Source organism: Hemiscyllium ocellatum, chromosome 48 (assembly GCF_020745735.1).
Source record: "Hemiscyllium ocellatum isolate sHemOce1 chromosome 48, sHemOce1.pat.X.cur, whole genome shotgun sequence".
Taxonomy (NCBI): domain Eukaryota; kingdom Metazoa; phylum Chordata; class Chondrichthyes; order Orectolobiformes; family Hemiscylliidae; genus Hemiscyllium; species Hemiscyllium ocellatum.
Window position 1 is genome coordinate 11,204,068 of NC_083448.1, and position 21,920 is coordinate 11,225,987.

The 21,920-nt window shown below is 41.9% G+C and overlaps 1 protein-coding gene across 50 annotated transcripts in view; it reads right to left on the reverse strand.

Moving 5' to 3' along the window:
- LOC132836823 (calcium/calmodulin-dependent protein kinase type II subunit beta) overlaps window positions 1-21,920 on the reverse strand; it is a 262,349-nt gene that overhangs the window by 90,817 nt on the left and 149,612 nt on the right. For 18 of the 50 annotated variants that reach the window (XM_060856338.1, XM_060856313.1, XM_060856332.1 and 15 more), the window contains exons 10-13: window positions 20,016-20,138; window positions 19,523-19,606; window positions 7,751-7,793; window positions 2,939-3,010 (exon numbers count right to left, since the gene is read on the reverse strand). In XM_060856338.1, coding sequence (XP_060712321.1) covers window positions 2,939-3,010; window positions 7,751-7,793; window positions 19,523-19,606; window positions 20,016-20,138 — 322 coding nt within the window. Of the gene's footprint in view, window positions 1-2,911; window positions 3,011-7,750; window positions 7,794-19,522; window positions 19,607-20,015; window positions 20,139-21,920 lie in introns of all 50 variants that reach the window. The other 32 variants (XM_060856339.1, XM_060856314.1, XM_060856331.1 and 29 more) reach the window with 2 other exon arrangements.

A 21,920-nucleotide genomic window follows, 5' to 3' on the forward strand; every position in this document is an offset into this window, starting at 1 on the left:
ACTTTTTGATAAGGGAAACTTTAACGGAAAAATTAACAAGCAAGATGGACCAACTCCAACACTAGAACAGACTTGGAGCAAATGGCCACCATCATCTTATTACTTGCAAGGAGGACAAATGCACCATGCTGCAGGATCATGCTTTTAAATCCAATAGTTTTCAACAGTTTCTCAGCATTCAGTATCTCTCAGGATTCCTTGTTCTCATGTTTACATCTTTCTGCCTGCAGCACCACATTCAATGCAGCTGATGCATTATGTCTCTATTTACCTGAATGTTTGGGCTGGGAGTTGGAGAGATTGATTTGAGTTGGATCGTTGGAGATGAGAGCTGCCAATATCATTTGGTTATTTGGTTTGCTGGATGTCAGGGTGGAGAACAAGAGGTGAGGATTGAGGGATGCAGGAAACATCTGTACTTTTTTTTCCCCAGAGGGATGGCAGTTTTAAGAGTTCAGCTGGTCTGACAGGAGGGCTGCAAGATGCTGACCTCAGTTAAGAAGTTATGTTGGTGTGAAGTGCAGATCAATAAAAGAGCAACAATTTCTTCAAAAGGCAAAGTTTGGAAAGTTCATTCACAGCTCAGATGGACTGCACGGTTGGTTCATGGTGGTCAGTCACCGGTCTGTATAAACAGAATGATGACAGAGGTTGCTTGCTGTCCTCACAAGAAAATAGTGAAGAATGATTTCAGAATGAATTTAGAGTGCTCTCAGTGGCAACTTATGCAAGTCAACACACTCAACCACAGCACCAATCAATGTGAAGCAGTCTGCTGTTTCCATTAAAGCCACTCTAGGACAGCAATTCCACCAAGATCTCAAAGCGGACTGTCCACCAGCATGGGTAATCCTGGAAAGAGGGCTTTTGTATTGTCGAACCACCAACACACATGCAACTCATCCCAATGCCATGAGAACAATGTGATAGGAAGAAATAACCTCACGATACACAATAAAACAGAGCAAGCAAGCCCCGTTTTCGCATGCACATGGCTTTATTCTTTCCAGCATGCAGCATTCATTTTCCAAAAGTGCAAGCACAGCCACTGACAAACTGAAGCAACATGATCACAAAAGGCAAACTCGCCTTTTCCCTCTCCATATAAACTAACCTCTCTCCTCTTCTCTCCCTCTCCCTCCCCCAGCTCGCCCATCTCACTGTGCAAACAATTTGAGTTCGTTTTGGGCAAATGTTTCATCAGGAAAGCTGCCTCAATGGCTTTCTATACCAAAGCTGAAACTCAGACTAGCCCACTACAACTCTTACTTGCATCAGTTAAGGATAAACAAATCAGTTCATTTTTACATAGTTCTCCCTCGACAAAGCCTCTGGACAGTTATTGGACAAGAGTACACAGCTTAAAGGATAACAAAATACATTATTTTTACACTTCAGGAATGTGGAACGATTTTCAGGACTTGAACTCTGACTGAGCATTTCACCAAAACAATCTCAGTGGTCCCAAAAAATGTTCTCATTCACATAATTGGTCACGTTTAATTACTTCATGCAAGTTGGTTTTGAGCTCAGTCTTTGACTACAACTGTGTAACTTTCCCTGGACAAAACAATTATCTTCACACTATACTATCATCCCCATGATGTACAATTGTTGCTCGCGCCCCACTATCTGACCAAATATGTTCTCTCTTTCTTTCCTAAGGGGACAACTCTCATATCCTGAAGTACTGTCTAAATCTGACACCGTGTAATGCCCACACATAACGTCTACATTGGAGGAGAGAGATGGGATTCCTGGGTCAGTCAGCCAACTTCAGGGACCCAGGCTCACCATTCACTTCTCTCATGAACAAATCCATGACAGCACCTCAATCACTGTTCTGCCTGAACTCAGATTATACGGTGGAGGCAAGATTTTAAGCCAGCAAAGATTTGTGGAGGGACACAGACTTTCTAGGTTAAATGATATGAGTGTACTCATCTAGAATGTGATGGTGAGTTCAGGAGTTTGAAAGAGTGCCCTTGTGACTTGATGCCCAATTCCTTAAGGTCCAACTAGGAGTTGGACAGGCAGCACTGCAAACACAAAGTTTACTGAAATCTGGATCATCTCGACATGTCCTTCTATTGCTATTGCTCTTTGAGAAACTGATTTGAAGGTTTGTTCCCAAGATGCCATTTGCCAATGTCAAATAGTCTTGTTCAATATTTTAGATGATCAGACTTCAAATGCAAAATAAACTGAAGACACTAAACTGACTTTTCAATGATTCAAACCCAGACTTGACTTGGCTCTGGCTATAGCAACAGTGCTAACAACAGGATACAAAAAACATTGCACAATTGTGCAAGACAAGAGCATACAAAATAGACTGCACCAAACAACACAGACACTTGAAGGGCCAATCAGGGTCAAAAACATGGAAACCAAAATGATTACAGCAAATGGACATTACAATCCAGGCTTCACTGCACACAAGACAACCATTTCAACGGCTCAGTTTTGGAATTGTCCATTAAGGCACCATATCAGTGGAATTGGCACAGACAAGTTAACCAACAATAATATGCTGGCTTTACAAGTACAAACTTTGTGACAGTACTTTTAGATGGAAAATTAATTTAGTGGAAACAACTTGAGCCACTCGGAAGAACTACTGATTGTACGTTAATGGTTTAGCTCAAGTTGGCTTTTGCAAGCATATCAAAGCTGACCTCAAGTTACCTCAGTCACAAATTAGCTTCCTTTAAATTGGTGCCTACTCGGTCAAGTGTCTTAAATCGAACTTCCTGATCTGATTTTTGATGTTTAAGAAAATTCACCCAAAGCTTCTCCCTGCTGCTCAGCCAGTTAAAATGGGATTGAAATATCCAGACAACAAATACACAAAGTAGGATACGTTCACAAGTTAAGAAAGCAGAGCATTAGTTCTGAGCATGCCCTCCACCTGCAGTGTCTGCCCGCACACGTCTACCTTGTTCAACGAGACCAACAGTCGCGCTGGCGGCAGCTGTCATTGTAGCTGGCGCAGTGGTCTGTCTGCCCACTGTTGGCGGGAATAAAAAGAAAGCAAGCAATGTCAGCAAAACACATTCAGCACAGCTTGACCACATACTCAATTAACTCGAGGTGGAAAACTGTGCCGCATATCTATATCAACCTCTCTTGAATCCTATTGTGCATCTTAAATCAGTGGAGATCTTTTCTTACCGAAGAATCCGAACTTGCCCCCACCGTTGACCACTGCACGTGGAATTATATGCATGCAGGAATGGTTCAAGATTGGATTCATTTATAATGGATCAAAGGATTTCTCAAACTGAGCCCACAGGGTTTGACTGATTTGAAGCAACTATCTAAATTCTACAAGCCAGATACCACCTGTGAAAGATAGCCCCAGAGTGGTCCCCTTCAAAATGGCACACGATTCGACGGAGACCCTTCTTATTCCTTGGGGACCTAATTTTGAAATACGCTGTCAGTTAAATCATAAGCAGAGCTGATCAGTGATTTCCACAGGAAACAGGAAAACAATATAGTGAATAGCTTATTCAGATTTAATCTGCAGCAGACCACCAGGAAGTTGACTTTCCTTCTGAAATTTCAATCAGGCTAAATGCAAAGCACAATCCTATCAAGTGAAGAGAATTGTGAACTTTTAGATATCTACCAGCAACAAACTCTCAGGAAATGCATACATAGAACAAATTTGACTAACTTTACAAGCAAACAACTGCAACCCTGCTCTGAAAAGTGTTCTATTTATTGCTTTCATTGTTCATCATTGGAAGTTGCTCACTTTCTTTCAAGAAAATATCTAGACCCAAAAAACAACAGTTTCTCAAGGTTCATTGGTTTCCCTCATAATTTGTATAAAAACATGGATAAATGGACTGAAACCATCTGTTACATTGGAGCAGGAAGGTCTTCTCTCTGTTAACTAAACAAATTGAAATTCCAAATGACTTGCCCGGCAATTACTGGCTTTCAGATCTGAATGTTCTTCCTTGCCTACTTTTTGGGTGATGGGGAGTGTATATTTTGGGCTTCAGGGAATGGTAGCATAATTGGCGATGGAACACATGATCTGAGACCTGGGTTAATAACAGAGACTTAAGGTCAAATCCTAACGTTAGTGCAGTGAATGAAATAAGGTATGAAATAACAAATAGTTATTAATGATGAAGACCATGTCACTTCTCAATTATCATTTAAAAACCTGCTTCAGTGACGACCTTTGTGAAAGAAACTTCCAGTAACGTGTGACCTGGCCTCTTTGCAATTCCAGACCCACAGAAATATGGCTGACTCTCAATTATGATGAGAATGTGATTCACGTCTAACCTCCAAAATAGTCTTGTAAGCCACTCAATTACTCCAAGGTTGCTCAATCATTGTAGGTATGGAGCCACCACTGCAATGGTTCCAGCAGATGGAACACAAACTCTCAAGGACATTTACAAATGTAATTTAGCAGTTAATAAAACAAAACTTGTAACTGCGGCTTGGACTTTGGGTGTACACAGTCTGACATGAACCAGGTCATAAATTTCACAAACAAGCATGAGCATAGAGGAGCCTCTGGAATTCCTCCTTCGCTGTGGATTGGAGGGAAGGACAGGGGGCTTCTGGCAACAGATCTGGGCAGCCCAGCTGAGAGGAATACACAACAGACTTCAGACTCAATAATTAAATGGAATAACAGAATGAAGCATAAACCACCAAAACTGCAAGAAGATGAGACTTCTGCTCTACATGACTTCTAATCAAAAGGTGCAGAGACTTGAATAGACATTGACTGGATGTGATGAATGAGAGCAGATAAGGATAGGCAACAAGTTCTCGTCTTACCAGCAACTCCCACATCCCATAAATGAGATGGGAAAAAAAACAGCTATATCTGCATTATCTCTAATACTTGCTAAATATACACACAGACTACAAGATAACAAAGTAAAACTGAGAAAACATGAATCATTAAAAGAAAGGAAAAAGGATGTGGCTTTGCCAAGGTTTATGTGTGACTTACAGTGTGCATTGCTTTGAAAGTGAACAAACGGTTGAAATGTAACAAATGAGACAGGGTGAATTCAGGCTGTTGCAACAAGATGAATTGAATGATGCAATTTGACTGAATAGGCTTGACTGCTTTTGCTGTATGAAAATGACTGATGTCTATATTGCTCTGTTTTCCAACCTCAGATTTATTTAAAGTGCATGGCTGTGAAACATGAAAGGGAAGTGGTGGATAATGCATGATCAGTAATATCATGGGAGGCTTACACTTCTTCGAGCTGACTTCAAATCAATGCACATTTGTTTTAACATATCAAGTTGTGCACAGCAACCCTTGGTGCAGGGATCTGCCAACACAGTCTCAGTGACACGACAAGCAGTTAACAAATGCGACAACAGCAAAGTCAAAATCCTACAGCTGACTTTCAATTCAGTTGAAAAATAAATTGAATTTCTGGAAGCATTTGGTCAAAATATTTCATGTTACTGGAAGCAATTAGAGAATTAAAGAATTTGTATGCAAGTCGTACATTCTGAGGTATGGCACTGTTTAAAGCAAGACTATTTACTACACAAAGGATGTAAACTGAGAAAAAAAGAAGCATGAAGCAAAATGTGTACACTGAAGATGCAGCTATAAACTAGGACAACAGTGGCCAAAAGCTTATGATTCAGAGATATTAATACGATTTTCCTGAAATGTGGATTTCAACTGTGTGGCATCTAGATGCCAGTCGAGGTTTGTGAAGGGTTAGTAATAAATGAGTCAGTCTTTCTAAAACCATGATTTTAATCAGGTATGTGTCAGAGAGTAGATGACTGAAGTCCTCCTGAAACTTGATTATTCTGGAGGGACTTATAGAGGACAAAGATGATGTTAAAAGATATGAGCTTGCTGCTGGGTTTAGAATAATCAAGCATTAATTTTAGTTTAGAAAAACCCAGGGATTGGAAAAGTTTTTGGGCAGTTGAAAGAACACTTGGCTAAAGGTAGATGCCAGGACAGTCTCTTCTAAAAAAAAAGGAGAGTGTTCATACTAATTAGGAAATAAATTAATGCAAAAAGGACTGTTTGTGCAACTTATAGACCAGGAACGTTTGGTTTTAAAAATGCATTAGTCGTTGAAAGCTGAGGAAGTCTAAGCTCCCAGTTAGATGAGAATTCACAGCTCACAGGAAGGAAGCAAAGAAAAAGCACTTAAGTCAAATTTGATAGGAAAGGGAAATAACTCTTTTTTTTAAGTTAGAGAGTGGATGAGATATTACATCACTGTGTACTTGAAATTCTTTGCAACTGTCGAGATATGCTGAGATACATTATTTGTTTCATTTCATTTTTATTTCTTTTGTGCAATTGACACCTGCTTTATAGCTCAAATCAAATCAGCACCTTGTGTGTCTGTTTTAGTGAAAAATCTCATTTTAATTTCACGAAAAACAAAATTTGACTGTCAAAGCAGATTTCATTCTGGTATCTGACTTATACAGTCCTAACATTAGCCAGGTTCATAACATGACAAAGACACTTCCTCTAGGTTGCTGAATATCAATCACTTGGTCTGAAATTCATCCCCCTCCTTTGCATGCCTCACCCACATGACTTCCATACCCATCGAACGCAGTATCCCATCTCAAAGAGTCTGTTTCTCAGTTTTTGGCCACTGGTGCACCACTTTTGCCAAAGCAATTCTTGCAGAAGTTGTAGGCCTTTCAGCTATCTGAAGCCAATTCTCGAGAATTCTGTCCTAAAACTTTCCCAACTCTCTATCCCTCGCATTTATTTACAAACTAAAAGGTGGACTCAAAAAGGTTACATTATGAGAATATTATACAGACTACAGATGGTCCTCAGGGAAGTGAGAAGGATAAGAGGCGATTTGGTTTATATCTTCACATTGTTAAAGGCAACTGATAGAAAGTTAGAGAGAAACTATTCAAAGTGTCTTGGAATGTGGGTAGAGTCTAGTGGTTAGAGAGACACACTTTACAGGAGACGTTAGCAAAATATTTTCCAAGTCAAGGGTAGTACTAGTTTCGACATCACTTCCACAAATGAAGTTACTGCTGGGTCAATTGTAAACCTGAAGTCTAAGATCAACAGATTTCTGTTCACTACACGTATTAAGGGGACAACAAAAATGAGTTGGAACTGTTTAAGAACAAGAGATCACCCCTTAAGGCAGGGAAGAGAAGAATATTATTAAATCAATGTTGCTGTCATGTGCCATTTTCTTCTCCATGGAAACTGCATTTTCGTGTTGATTCAAGTTCAGTTACTTACGGTTTTGATATAAGGAGATCAAGGAGTCGGGAGAGGCACACAACTGGGCTTGAGGCTACACCATATCATCCATTATCTTATCCAGTAGTGAAGCACCTTCCAATTTCCCATGACAAAAAACTTGGAATATGTTCAATGCAACAAGCTTTAGGTTCCACTTTGACTGTATTATTCCGGTTTCTATGATGTGTGACGACTTCCACTGGGTTTTCACGGGGCAGCTATTTTTTTTATCTCTTGTAAAAACTAATTATTTGGTGCGTTATACAGACGACAAATGAGCCAAGTTCCCCTCCCAAATTTTTCAGCTGCTTGTTTTGTCATCAAACTTCATCTGCAAACCATGATAAAGCTGGTTGAATGCACTGGTGAGGTGGCAAATGCATCAAACACCTGCAATTCATGTCAACTTCAAACTTTCCAGTGACATCTCACTGTGGGATTAATAAGAAAATTACTTTCAAAACAAAGAATTTCAATGAAACCTACCTGAAAAGTTCCGTGTTGCTAACATAGTGGTGAGGATGGCACCCTGGATGGGATAGAAGGAAAACATCAGTCAATTGATACAATTCAAATATCGTAATAGTTTTCAAGCCCTATTCACAAACCCAGTTTCTCACGTGTCTCAGACACAATTCAGCACTTGTTAAGATGCAGCCATTGTTTAATGCAAAAGTCAATTTGTCTACACCAAGCTCTCAAATCAGCGGGATGATACGTGTCCAGATCATTCGTTTTACTCAAGTTAGTTGAGATACTGGTGAAAACGCCCTGCTCTTCTTCATATATTCCATTTGAGGAGGTAGCAAGGGCCTCAATATAAGTTCTCTTGTGAAAGACAGTACATCCATAAGACATGGGAGCAGAAGGAGGCCATTCAGCCCATTGTGTCTTCATTCAATAAGATCATATGTGATTTGATAATCTTCAACTTCACTTTTCCGTCTTTCCCTATAACCCTTAAATTGCATGCTGATTACAAAATCTGTCTATCGCAGCGGTGAATAATTTAAATGGCCAAGCCTGTCAGTTCTCAATGGTGACGAATTCCATAGATTCACTATCCTGAAAGAAGAAATTCCTCCTTATCTCTGACTTAAATGTGCAATCCTTCACTCTGAGATAATGCCCTCTGGTACTAGTCTCTTGCAGAAAGGGAAAGTACCTCTCAGTATTTCAGACTCTGTCATGCTTCCAAGTATCGTGCAGGTTTCAACAAGGGTGCCTCTTATTTTGCTGAACTCCAATCAGCAAAGGGCCAACTTACTCAACCACTCCTCATCAGAAAATCCCTCCAGACCCAGAATCAACCTAGTGAATTTCTGGAGTACCGGAGTATCTTTCCTTAGATGAGGAAGCCAAAACTCTTCACGTTATTCGAAGCATGGGCTGCAGAGTGCCTTGTATAATTTTATGAAGAGGTGCTCATTTTTGTACTCCATTCCCTTTGAAATGAAGGCCAATGTTCCATCTGCCTTTCCTATCACCTGCTGAACTTGGATGGTAACTTGTGAAAAAGACCTCAAAGAGACAATGCCATTTGTGCTGCAGCTATCTACAGTTTCTCTCCATTTAAGTGATAAACAGCTCTTTTAGTCTTCATGCCCAAGTGCAGGAATACACATTTCCCCACATTATATTTCATGTGACAAGTTCTGCCCATAAACGTTATTGGTCTATAACCCTCTGCAGACTCTTTGTCATTCTCACGACTTGCCTTTGCACTTTTTGTTGTGTTACCTGCAAACTAGGCGACTGTGTATTCACTTTCTTCAACATCATTAATATATGTTGTAAAGAACTGTGAGCCTAGCACTGATCTCTATGGCACCTCATTGGTTACCGGTTGTCATCCTGAAAATGCCCTTCTTATCACAACTCTCTGTCTTCTCTCAGTTAGCACTGATTTCCTGCAAATATCTGCATCAGCTTTCAGGAGGTCAAAAGGATGGAGAAGTAGAGATATTTAGGAAGGAAATTGCAGAGCTGAGGACTTAGGCAGTTGAAGGCACAATTGCTGCTGGTAATGTAGTTAAAATCATTAATGCTCAACTAGCTTTTCTGCTCATTGCCTTTCCAAGTCTCCTCCAATCACTCCACCCTCAATCAAATGTAATTACTCTTATCTAAGTCTAACACAGTTGTTTCAGATGCAAGTCTCAAAATGAAAGTTAAATTTTACATTTTATGGTCAATGTTTCCCAAAACATCTTTTACTCCGGCATCATTTATTAAATCTGCCTGATTCCATATTACTTGACCCAATCCTTGGTTGGATTCACCACATATTATGACCAGAAACTGTTCCAAATAATCTCCATGAATTTCTCACTGGTACCTCTGTCAACTTGATTTTCACAATCTCCACGAAGATTAAAATCCCTCAAGATGAATGTACTACACTGCCTTTCTTACAAGACCTCATCATCTCCTGATTTTTCAGTCTGTCCTAAAATATAGCTTCAATAAAGGAGTAACAGACCACTCCCACCACTCAATTCTCCCCATTGTCATTTCTTAACTCCACCCAAATGGTTACTAGCTTTCCAATCCAGGACTATTTCTTAGTATTATAATTTTTTCCATCTCAGACTAACTAACCTACCCACAACCTGGTTTTCTTTCTTGACTATCCTTTTGAAAAGACACTTAGTTACAAATATTAAATGCCCGGTTTTGTTCTCTTCATAACTATGGTTCTGTAACAGCCGTAAGACCATACCCATTAACTTCTGTCAGTGCCATTAATTCACTTATTTTGCTCCAAAACCCATGCATATTCATTTAAGCAGCCATTAATTGGGCCTTCTTGTTATTCTCCCCCCTCTCTCCTCACCAATTCTATTTGTTTCTCTTTATTGATGCTAGTAAGGTCTGCCCCTTTCTGTGCCACTCTGGGTATCACAACTGAAACCGATGCCCATTCATGAAAATAGTTGCTATAGGTATGTTCACTCTGGATCATCTTCGTGTCCAGCAACTACCACATTTAACTTATAACAGTGCAGTATTTCCCTGATACTGCATTCAACTATCAGCCTTGACTGTGTACTCAAAGGAGGCTTCAACGATGCACTTTGTTGCCCACTTTCAGCCAGAGCTGATTCCAACTGAGGTGCAGCAATGAACAGATGTGCCAGTTACAATCATAGCGTCCTACAGTGTGGAGACAGGCCCCATGGCCCTGACTGGTTCATGTCAACCATAATGTCCATCCATGCGGATCCCATTTCTCTGCACTTGGCCCATATCCTTCTAAACATTTCCTATCCATCTACTTGTCCAAATGCTTTTTAAGTGTTGTTAATGTACCCACCTCAACCACTTCTGTTGGAAGCTTATTCCATATGCATCCTACCTTCTCTGTATGTAAACCTTATCCCTCAGAATCTTCTCAAACACCTTACCCACCACAGATGTTAAGCTTATTGTCCTAGAGTTCCCAGGCTTTTCTCTGCAGCCCCTCTTGAATAATGGCACATTCACTATCCAGTCTTCTGGGACATCATCCATGGCTAAAGTTGATGCAAAAATATCAGTTAGGGCCCTTGCAATTTTTTTCTCTTGGATATATCTGGTCAGGGTTAAGAGCCTTATCCACCCTCATACATTCTAATACATCCCAATCCTCCTCCAATGTGATATGGACTGTCCCCAAGACATCACCATGAATTCCCTAAGTTCCCGAGTCTTCATGCCTTTCTCCATGGTAAACACAGAGAAGAAATATTCATTGAGAACCTCATTCATCTCCTGTGATTCTACACTTACATGTTCTCTTCAATTAAAAGTTCTGATTAAAAGTGGTCAGTTATTCAAGCACTGCCCTCACAGGGCATGCAATCTAAATTCTGTTCACTCCAGATTTCTCTCATAAATAAACCAGCTGTGCAGCAGAAAATAGCAAGCAGTGTAACCTCCTTCCTTGGACTCTCCACTGAATCAGGGCTGACCCCTGGGCTTGATGGTCATGGCTGAAAAATGTGTTGCTGGAAAAGCGCAGTAGGTCAGGCAGCATCCAAGGAGCAGGAGAATCGACGTTTCGGGCATAAGCCCTTCTGGAAGAGAGTCATGGTCATGGTTGAGTGAGGGATACGCTGGGCCATGAGGTAGCAGATTATGCTGGAATACAATTCTGCTGCTGTTGATGACTCCCTCCTTGATAAAGGACTGACGTTCTGTGGCTACCTAAAATTCAATCTCAAAGTCTTGCCAAAACATCAACGTGAAACAACATAATTCAATGGAAAATACAACAGCAGAAACAGCCCTATTGACCCTGCAAAGTCCTTCTTATAAACAACTAAGAGCTAGTGCCAAAAATTAGGAAAGTTGTCTCACAGACTAGTTAAGCAACTGCCTAACACTTTCATACTCATGGAATCATACCTTACAATGTCCCAGGCACCACCACCACCATCCCTGGAAATGTCCTGTCCCATCGGCACGCCTGGCTCAGCAGAGATGATAGCACAGTGGTTAACAGTCAGGAGGGAGTTGCCCGAGGAGAACCCCACAAAGTCACACAGATTCAGGTTAAACATGGATCGGAAGCCTCCTGCTGGTTACCATCCTCCTTCGGCTACTGAATCAGGACTCCTCCAGGTTGAACAAGACTTGGAGGCAGCACTGAGGATAACAAAGGCTCAAAATGTAGAGTGCACGGGAGATATCAACGTCCACCACCAACAGTGGATTGGCAGCAGCATGACTGATTGAGCTGGTTGGCTCCTAAAGGACATAGCTGTGACACTGGGTCTGCACCAGGTGGTGAGGGAACCAAGAAGAAGGAAAAACACTTCTCACCTCATCCTTACCAATCGGTCTGCTGCAAATGCACGAGAATGACAAATGCATGAAGCATTGGTAGGAGTCACCACCACACAGTCCTTCTGCAGAGAGTCCTGTCTTCACAATTTTCCATTGTGTTGTGTAGCCCTATCTCTGTGCTGAATGGGACAGACTTTGAATTGAACTAGCAACTCAAGATTGGGCTCCATGAGGTACTGTGGGCCATCAACAGTAGAATTGTACTCCCACACAATCTGTAACCTCATATCCCTCATTCAACTGTTACCAGCAAGCTAGGGGATCACCCCTGGTTGAATGGAAAATGCAGGAGGGCATGCCAGGACCAGCAGTGGACATAATTGAGGGTGAAGCTACTAAAAATGACTACTTACATACAAAACAGCATAAGCAGCAAATAACAGACCGAGCTAAGCTATTCCACAACCAAAGGATCAGCTCTCAGCTGTGCATCCTACCACATCCAATTGAATGGTGATGGATGGTTAAACAACACACTGGAGGAGGAGGAGGCTCCACAAACAACCCCATCCTCAACACATCAGAGTAACAAACAACACTGAAGCATTTGCAGTGACCTTCAACCAGAAATTGTTTTCGGTTGTACAGGACATTAGTTAGGCCACTGGTGGAATGTTGCGTGCCATTCTGATCTCCTTCCTGTTGGAAAGATGTTGTGAAACCTGAAAGGGTTCAGAAAAGATTTACAAGGATGTTGTCAGAGTTGGAGGATTTGAGCTATGGGGAGAAGCTGAATAGGCTGGGGCTGTTTTCCCTGGAGCGTCAGAGGCTGAGGGGTGACCTTATAGAGGTTTATAAAATTTTGAGGGGCATGGATAGGATAAATAGACAAAGTCTTTTCCCTGGGGTGAGGAAGCCCAGAACTCGAGGGCATAGGTTTAGGGTGAGAGGGGAAAGATATGAAAGGGACCTAAGGGGTAGCTTTTTCACGCAGAGAGTGGTACGTGAATGGAATGAGCTGCCAGAGGAAGTGGTGGAGGCTAGTACAATTGCAACATTTAAAAGGCATTTTGATGGGTATATGAATAGGAAGGTTTTGGAGGGATATGGACCAGGTGCTGGCAATGGGACTAGATTGGGTTGGGATATCTGGTCGGCATGGATGGGTTGGACCGAAGGCCTGTTTCCGTGCTGTCCATCTCTATGACTCCAAATGCCAAGTGAGTGATTCATCTCAGCCTCCTCAAGTGGTCCTCAACTTTACAGATACCTATCTTCAGCGAATTTAATTCGCTTCATATGAGACCAAGAAATTATTGGATAAACTGGATACGGCCAAGTCTATGGACTCTGACAACATGCCGGCAATAATATTTGTGCTCCAGGAATTGCTGCTCTCCAAGACAAGCTCTTCTTACAGCTACAGCACTGGCATCTATGCACCAATGTGGAGAATTGTCCAGATATATCCTGTATACAAAAAGCTGGACAAATCTAACCTAGTAAATTAGTGCCCCATCACTCTCCTCTCAATCATCAATGAGGTCATGGAAAGTGTCATCAACAGCATTTGCTTCACAATAAGGTTCTCAGTCATGCTCAATTTGGGTTCTGCCAGCGCCAATCAATTCCTCACCTCATTACAGCTTTGATTCAAACATGGACAAAAGGGCTGAATTCCAGAGGTGAGTTAAAAGAGATTACCCATGACATCAAGGTCTCAAGACTGGAATCAATGGGATGTCACACTCAGTCAAATGCGGCCTTGATGTCAAGGTGGTTGGAGTCATACTTAACACATCGGAAGATGGTTGTGATTTTTGGAGCCCAGTCATCTCAGCTCCAGGAGATCTCTGCACAAGTTACCCATGGTTGTATCCTTGTCCCAACCATCTTCAACTGCTTCATCAAAGACCTTTTGACCATCATCAGGTCAGAAGTGGGATGACTGCCAAATATCGCATCGTGTTCAGCACCACTCACGACTCCTTCGGGGATTGAAGCAGTCTGTGTTGAAAGGCAACAATATCTGGACGATATACAGGTTTGGGCTGAGAAGTGCCAAGTATCATGCATGCCATACAAATACCAAGCAATGACCATCTGTAATAAGAAGCAACCTCGCCTTTTGACATTTGATGGTGCTTTAATCACTATCAACATCCTTGGAGCTATCAGTGACCAGAAACTCAACTGGACTCACCACATAAACACATTGGCTACAACAACAGGTCAGAAGCCAAGAATACTGCAGTGAGGAACTCGCCTCCTGGTTCTCCTTCTGCAATGCACAAGTCAACTGGGAGACTGAAATGCTGCCCAGTTGCATGGACGGGTGCAGCTCAAACAAGACTGAGGAAGCTTGACACCATCCAGGACAAAGCAGTGGGTTTGACTGACACCACATCAACATAATTCCTCTACCACCATTGCTCAATTGCAGCAATGTTCATTATCTACAAGATACACTACAGGAATTTATCCAAGAACATTCAACATCACCTTCCAAACACATGACCTCTTCCATCCAGAAGGCCAAGGGCAGCAGATACATGGAAAAACCACCAAGATACCCCCCAAGCCACCATCATCTTGACTTAGAAGTATATCGCTGTTTCTTTACTGTCGCTGAGTCAAAATCTGGGAATTCCTTCCCCGACAACATTGAGGGTCAACCTGCAGCACAGAGATAGCAGTGGTACAAGAAGGTAGCTCACCACTCAGGGCAACTGGGGACTAGACATGAATGCTGGCCTATACAGCGATTCTCATGTCTCATGATTGATGATGAAAAACAGAACATAATTCCGATGCACAACGTCCTTGAACAGGTAAGCCAAGGAACTGGGCACATCTCTCATTTCTTTCTTGTGACTTTTGCAAATGAGTTTGTATCTTTGAAAAATATTTTTGGCATTTTGGCAAATTCCAAGCAAAGTATAATCTTCAAAAATCAATCCACTTATGACCTTCTGGTATTTACCCCAAATCATAATCTTACTTCAATGTTTGTGCTGAGCTTCTGCAATTCAACTTCACCTATCTATTTTTAATCTGAGCTCTCAATTTGTAGTCAGACAGCCATGTGATTTCACTCCTCACTCACTGGCAGCAATGTCACCTTCCAGTCACAAGTTCCATTCCAAAAACTATCAGACATAATCTAGTCTTACACTCCTGCAGCAAACTGTGCAAGTGCTGTACTATCAGAGGAATCACCTTTTTGAGAACTTATTTGAAGGAAACATTGTTTGTCTTCAGTAAACATGAAACATCCCATGGTAGGATTTGAAGTCAAGAATTCCGCTTCTTCAAACAATAATTTCAAATCTTTATTCCTCAAGCAAGATTACTGAAACAGATTTGCTTCTCACTTATTTAACTGCTGTTTGTGGAAGCTTGCTGTACATACAGGAATATACATCTTGTAACAATGAGGTCAGAAGTGCTTCAATGGCTGTAAAGCACAGGGAATAACCTAAGCATTCAGAAAATGCTGTACAAGTGCAAGCTTTTGCTTTTCAGTCCTGGTGCACAGCTGTACAGTGTTTCAGTCATTTATTTTTGTTCAGTTAAATGTTATTTGTCAACAATTCATCAACTCAGTTTTTCAAGTGCCAAAAACAAATGCTTTCTTTAGCTGGACCTGCTTGGTTTCACCATGATATTCTTGGCAAAAGAAACTTTACTCTGGGTTGTCAAAACCAGCTCAGAATTTGTCAGAACTTGCTTACTTTCTCCTCATTTTCTGGATATGCTTCATTATTTGTTGCTGATTGCATAATCTTGCTTTCTCAAGTTGGACAATTCTTTGTGAACATTCAATGTATGTCTCTACATACAAACATACGCTTAGCCCCTTTGAGTCTGCTCTGTCATTCAAGAAGATCACTGCTAATTGCAATATTCTACATTCTAGCGTACACATGAAAACCTTACAATTCCTTGTGTCCCAACAGTTTGTCCAGTTCTTACTTAAAAATAGTCAAAGACTGCTTCCACTGCCTTTTGACGAAGAGACTCACAACCCGAGGAGGGAAACATTTTCTGTCTTGAATTGGAACCCTCTTACTATTAATCTCAAGCTACCTCGTGCTCCCACGAGCAAGTTGAACAGTTCATCCATTTTACTAACACCTCCCACCCCGACCTCAAATTTACTTGGACCTTCTCAGACTCCTCCCTCCCCTTCCTAGACCTCTCCATTTCTATTTCGGGCGACTGACTCAATACGGACATTTACTATAAACCGACTGACTCCCACAGCTACCGAGATTACACATCCTCCCACCCTGCCCCCTGTAAAAACGCCATCCCCAGGAGAACCAATTCCAATACCGAACAGCCTCCTTCTTCAAAGACCGCACTTTCCCCTCAGACGTGGTTCTCGATGTTCTCCACCGCATCTCCTCCACTTCCCGCTCCTCCGCCCTTAAACCCCGCCCCTCCAATCGCCACCAGGACAGAACCTCACAGGTCCTCACCTACCACCCCATCAACCTCCAGATTCCTCGTATCATCCTTCGTCATTTCTGCTACCTCCAAACAACAGACCCCACCACCAAGAATATATTTCCCTCCCCTCCCCTTTCAGTGTTCCGGAAAGACCACTCCCTCATCAGGTGCACACCCCCCACCAACCCAACCTCCACTCCCGGCACCTTCCCCCGCAACCACAAGAAGTGCAAATCTTGCGCCCACACCTTCCCCCTCACTTCCCTCCTAGGCTACAAGGGATCCTTCCATATCCGTCACAAATTCACCTGCACCTCCACACACATCATTTACTGCATTCACTATACCCGATGTGGCCTCCTCTACATTGGGGAGACAGGCTGCCTACTTGCGGAACGTTTCAGAGAGCACCTCTGGGACACCCGGACCAACCAACCCAACCACCCCGTGGCTCAACACTTCAACTCCTCCTCCCACTCCGCCAAGGACATGCAGGTCCTTGGACTCCGTCATCACCAGACCATAGCAACACGACGGCTGGAGGAAGAGCACCTCACCTTCCGCCTAGGAACCCTCCAACCACAAGGGATGAAAGCAGATTTCTCCAGCTTCCTCATTTCCCCTCCCCCCACCTTATCTCAGTCCCAACCCTCGGACCTAGCACCGCCTTATTGGCCTGCAATCTTGTTCCCGGCCTCTCTGCTCCCACCCCCTCTCCAGTCTACCACCCCAACCTTAACCTCCTTCCACCTATCGCATTTCCAACGCCCCTCCCCCAAGTCCCTCCTCCCTACCTTTTATCTTAGTCTGCTTGGCACACCTTCCTCATTCCTGAAGAAGGGCTTATGCCCAAAACGTCAATTCCCCTGCTCCTTGGATGCTGCCTGACCTGCTGCGCTTTTCCAGCAACACATTTTTCAACTCTGATCTCCAGCATCTGCAGTCGTCACTTTCTCCCAGTTGACCCATCAAGGCTGGTTTGGCATCCAGTCGGACCCTGGCTGATGCGACATTCCTCACAATCACTTTCCTTTCCCTTCTCATTAACCCTTAACTTTCCTACTGACCAAGGTCTTTCTATGTAAGTCTTGACCCCCCCACCACAGCTCACTGTGACAAGGAGGTGGACAGCCTCTCAACACTCATAGAACAACTTCCTTCTTTTAGCAGTCTTTAACTGGCACCCATTTATTCTCAGACTATGCCCTCTGGTCTATGACTCTCTCATGAGGGGAAATATGCTCGCAGCATTTCCCCTAACACGCCTCTTAAGAGTCGTTCATGTTTCAATAAAATCACAGTACTTCACTTTACTCAGTAGTCCAAATATATCGCCCTTAGTGCCTTGTATTAGTCAAACATAACTCCTTACTTTTTCATTTAATTTCCTTGCTAATTACATGCTGTATATGCACTCAAACCTTTTACAATTCGCACTCTAAGGCTCCCAGACCTCACTCTGCCTCTCAAAGCCTTCCAACCTATCATTATTTCCATGATCAGCTTCTTACTTATTCTTCCTGACAAGATGGACAATTTCACATTTCTCTACATTGTAGCCCATTTACCAGATCTTTGCTAAACTACTGAGTGGGGAGCTAGGAAGGCAAAGGCAATGATGGCATTTATTTTGAATATAAAAGCAGGGATGTACTTCTGCGGCTCTAGAAGGCTCTGGTCAGACCACATTTGGAGTATCGTGTGATGTTTTGGGTCCCATATCTCAGGAAGGATGTACTGGCACTGAAGGAGGTTCAGATGAGATTCACAAAAACCAGCCCAGGAATGAAAAGCTTGACATACGAGGAATGTTTGAGGACTCTGGGTATACACTCGATGGAGTTTAGAAGGATGGGGGGGGGGGGGAATCTAATTTGCAACTTACAGAATACTGAATGGCTTGGACAGAGTGGATGTTGGGGAAGATGTTTTCATTGGTAGGAGAGACTAAGACCCAAGGGCACTGCCTGAGAGTAAAGGTCTTTTAGAACAGAAGTAAGGAGAAACTTCTTCAGCCAGAGTGTGGTAAATCTATGGAATTTACTGCCAAAGAAGACTGTGGAAGCCAGGTCACTGAGTATATTTAAGACTGAGATACATAGGTTCTTGATTGTTAAGGGGATCAAGGGTTACGGGGAGAAAGTGGGAGAATGGGGATGAAAAAATGGCAGAGCAGATTCGATAGGCTGAATTGCCTAGTTTCTGCAGCTGTGTCTTATAGTCTTATCCATATCTCTTTGTGGCCTTGTTACACTATCTTCACAATGTTTACACCATCTTTTCTGTCTAGCTTTTGTCATCAGCAAATTTAGCAACCACATTTTTGCTCCCTTCATCCATGTTCTTTTGTTTAATTTGTGAAAAGTTTAGGCCTCAGACTGATCTCCAGTGGAATCTCAGTCTAGAGGAGAACCTGTTGTTTTAATTGGATAGAGTTGAGATTATGTGGTGCTCCACTTCCAAGAAATAGATTCACCACAATTTCAAGAGTGATCACAAAAATAAAATGCTGCAGATGCTGGAATTCTGAAACAAAAAACAAAAATGCTGGGAATATTCATCAGAACAGCTAGCAATTGAGATGAGGTTAATGACCTCTCTTTCATCAGAATAACCTGATCATTTTCAGTATTTTGTGCAGTTCATTTTGTTCATGCAATGTTAAGTGATTGACACCAACTGAATCAGGAGACAATGTTCTGGACCTCACAGATTTAAGGTCTGGTGAGAAGATATCTGCACTGGGGTTTCCCCCCCCAAATGTCTGATTTGATAGAAATATTCAAAGTTCAAAATAGATTTCAGGGTTTTATGAAGGTAACCTCATGGGTAAGTGAATGGATCAATAAGGTGCACTACAGCAAATTTTATTTTTAGGTTCAGACTCTGAAAATAAAGATCGGAACACTTTAAAATCTGTGACCATAACCTCCATGCACCAACAAATTCATGAGTAAGAGTACAAAGTACCCTCACAGTACGTGAAAAGGTGACACTGTCCCAACAAAGTGATTGGAACAAAGGGTTTCTCACCTTGAGTTTTCGTCTGGCATTGAATTTCTTCAAACACTCCACAGTTTCTTGGCGGTGCATCATAGATGCAACAGTGGATCGTTGCTGAAAGTGAACAAAAAATTTAATTTCACTGATGGAGCTCATCTTGCAATTCAATTTTTGGAAACATTTTGTCCCATTTGTTCCCCAGCTCATGAAAAACAGAGAGATGGTCTAAGTACAGATGCGTCATTAACTTGCTTGCAGAGTGAACTGGGCACTGTCACAGTACAGCAGTTCACCTTTATCATATCCCATTCAATCTTGGTCACTCATTTCTGGTTAAGGCCAAGGCGTTACATCCAAACGATCCACATGACATTTAGAGACTGGAGGGCATGTTTGCAGGCTAAAATCTAACATTCACTTAAACGACATGATAAATGCCCTCCAGCTTTCTTTGCTATATACAAAGGTGAGGGATGCATTCACTCCTGCAGCTCCCGTGCAATGACAATAGATGAACACTTACACAGACCCAGGGGTGTTTCAGTGCCTCAGTGGCAGTAATACGCTTGGCAGGGTTAATTGTCAGCATCTGATTGATGAGATTCTTGGCCTCTGGAGTAACTGTATCCCACTCAGGAGAAGGAAACTAAGAGATGACAGAAAAAGAGGTAAAAATGAGAATTCTCGAGAAATAGCATGTCTTTTACACAACATCATAACACCTTATTTCTGTCGATATTTGTTCATTTTATTACAGTCAGCAGAGCGAGGAGTTTTCCTCCTGTGATCAGCAGGATGTACAGTTTAATTTCTTATTCAAAACAAAATGGTACCAAGTATTTTCAAGAATTGCATCAAGTCCCATTCAGTTCTCTGCTCGGTGATCTACACTTCAACTTCAAAATGTGCAAGCTTATTTCAATGTTCTTCAATGGCTTCTCCAATTTCAAAGATATTTTGACTTTTTGAGCTCTGTTCAGCATGTCTATCTACACATCCACAATTTTAACTAATCAACCAATCTCCATTGTGCCTTCAGATGCAGAGGCCCCAGGCAAAGAAATGCCACTGCATCCCAAAACCTATCCACCTCTCTTTCTTCACTTAGGAACATTGTTCAAATCAGAAAAGGTTTTCATCATCTTCCCTCAAATCTCTGAACCTACTCAGTGCCATATTTTGCTTGATACAATTCCTGAGAAGTGCATTTGGATAGCTCATTGTTTTAACAGTGCAAAATAAATAGCAGTTATTACAAATATCAATGTCAAAATAAATCAAATTATTGAATTATTTTGAGGAATCACACTGTCAAAGCCAATGGCTTCAGAATGTAGTGATTTACACTTTGAATTACTTCCGCAAGCAGGAATCCAGCAGGAAATACAAAAATAAAGTGTGCTTTATTTTAATTGCGACTTTTATTTTCGATATCGGAAATACATTGATTCATTATGGTACAATCCTGCCCTTGCAACCAGTCATATTTCTAAGTTTGAATTTCATATGACTGTTTCATGAACATGTTAAGAAGCTTTAATTTATTCCTCTGTACAAAGTTGCAAAAACTCATCTGAGTGCAGACTTAGAGACTTCTGGTCCTGCCAGATCAAGTGGAACCCAAATCGTTGCTGCCAGTAACAATAAATGAAGATATATTTCTAGCCAATTAGTACTTCTTCCTTGTGGCAAATAATAAGTTCCTACTGAGTTTCTGCTTTCCATTCTTGGTCAATTAACCACGAGCCAACCCCAGAGAACGGAGATCATTGTGATCGCCTTTTGGTCTTTCTTGGCTCCATTAATAATCTGCACTGGAGTAGGAGGGAGAAAAAAAACAGACCTTCTTGTGGCAGGCTTAATCATGCAAGGGTGTCAGAGGACATTAAAACATGGAGGAGTCAGCACAGCATATAGGTTAGAGCTGAAAGGAAAAGCACCAGGTGGGGCAGGCATTCTTTTACACTTCAGCTGCATGCTTTTGTGAATCTTGTACCTTGGCAAAAGCTGACAGGTAAAACAGAAACTGATCAGAACCTAGTCGTGCAAGAAATGCAAATTGGTGACAAGTCGTTCCCTTCAACATGCTCAGATAAAACCCAAACCCATGTCTATCTGGAACTGGATTGCCTCTGGGCTTATGCAAGTAAGAAACATGAATATTTATTTTTAGCGTGGCAGAATTTTTTGCCCATTGTGTAAGGCTGTAGGCACATACGGACAGTTTGGGTCTTTGCAGCCCAAATAGCCAGTTCAAATTATTCAGCAGTTCATTGGGGATTGACACTGCCACCTTCAATTCTGGCAACTGTTCAGTCTTTTTGGCTTTGGAGCAGATAGGCAAAGTCAAGGACCGTGACATAGAATTGGACAGGAGTGGAGTGTGACTAGAAATAAGTGACTGAAATCAATGACTAAGATGTTGCAT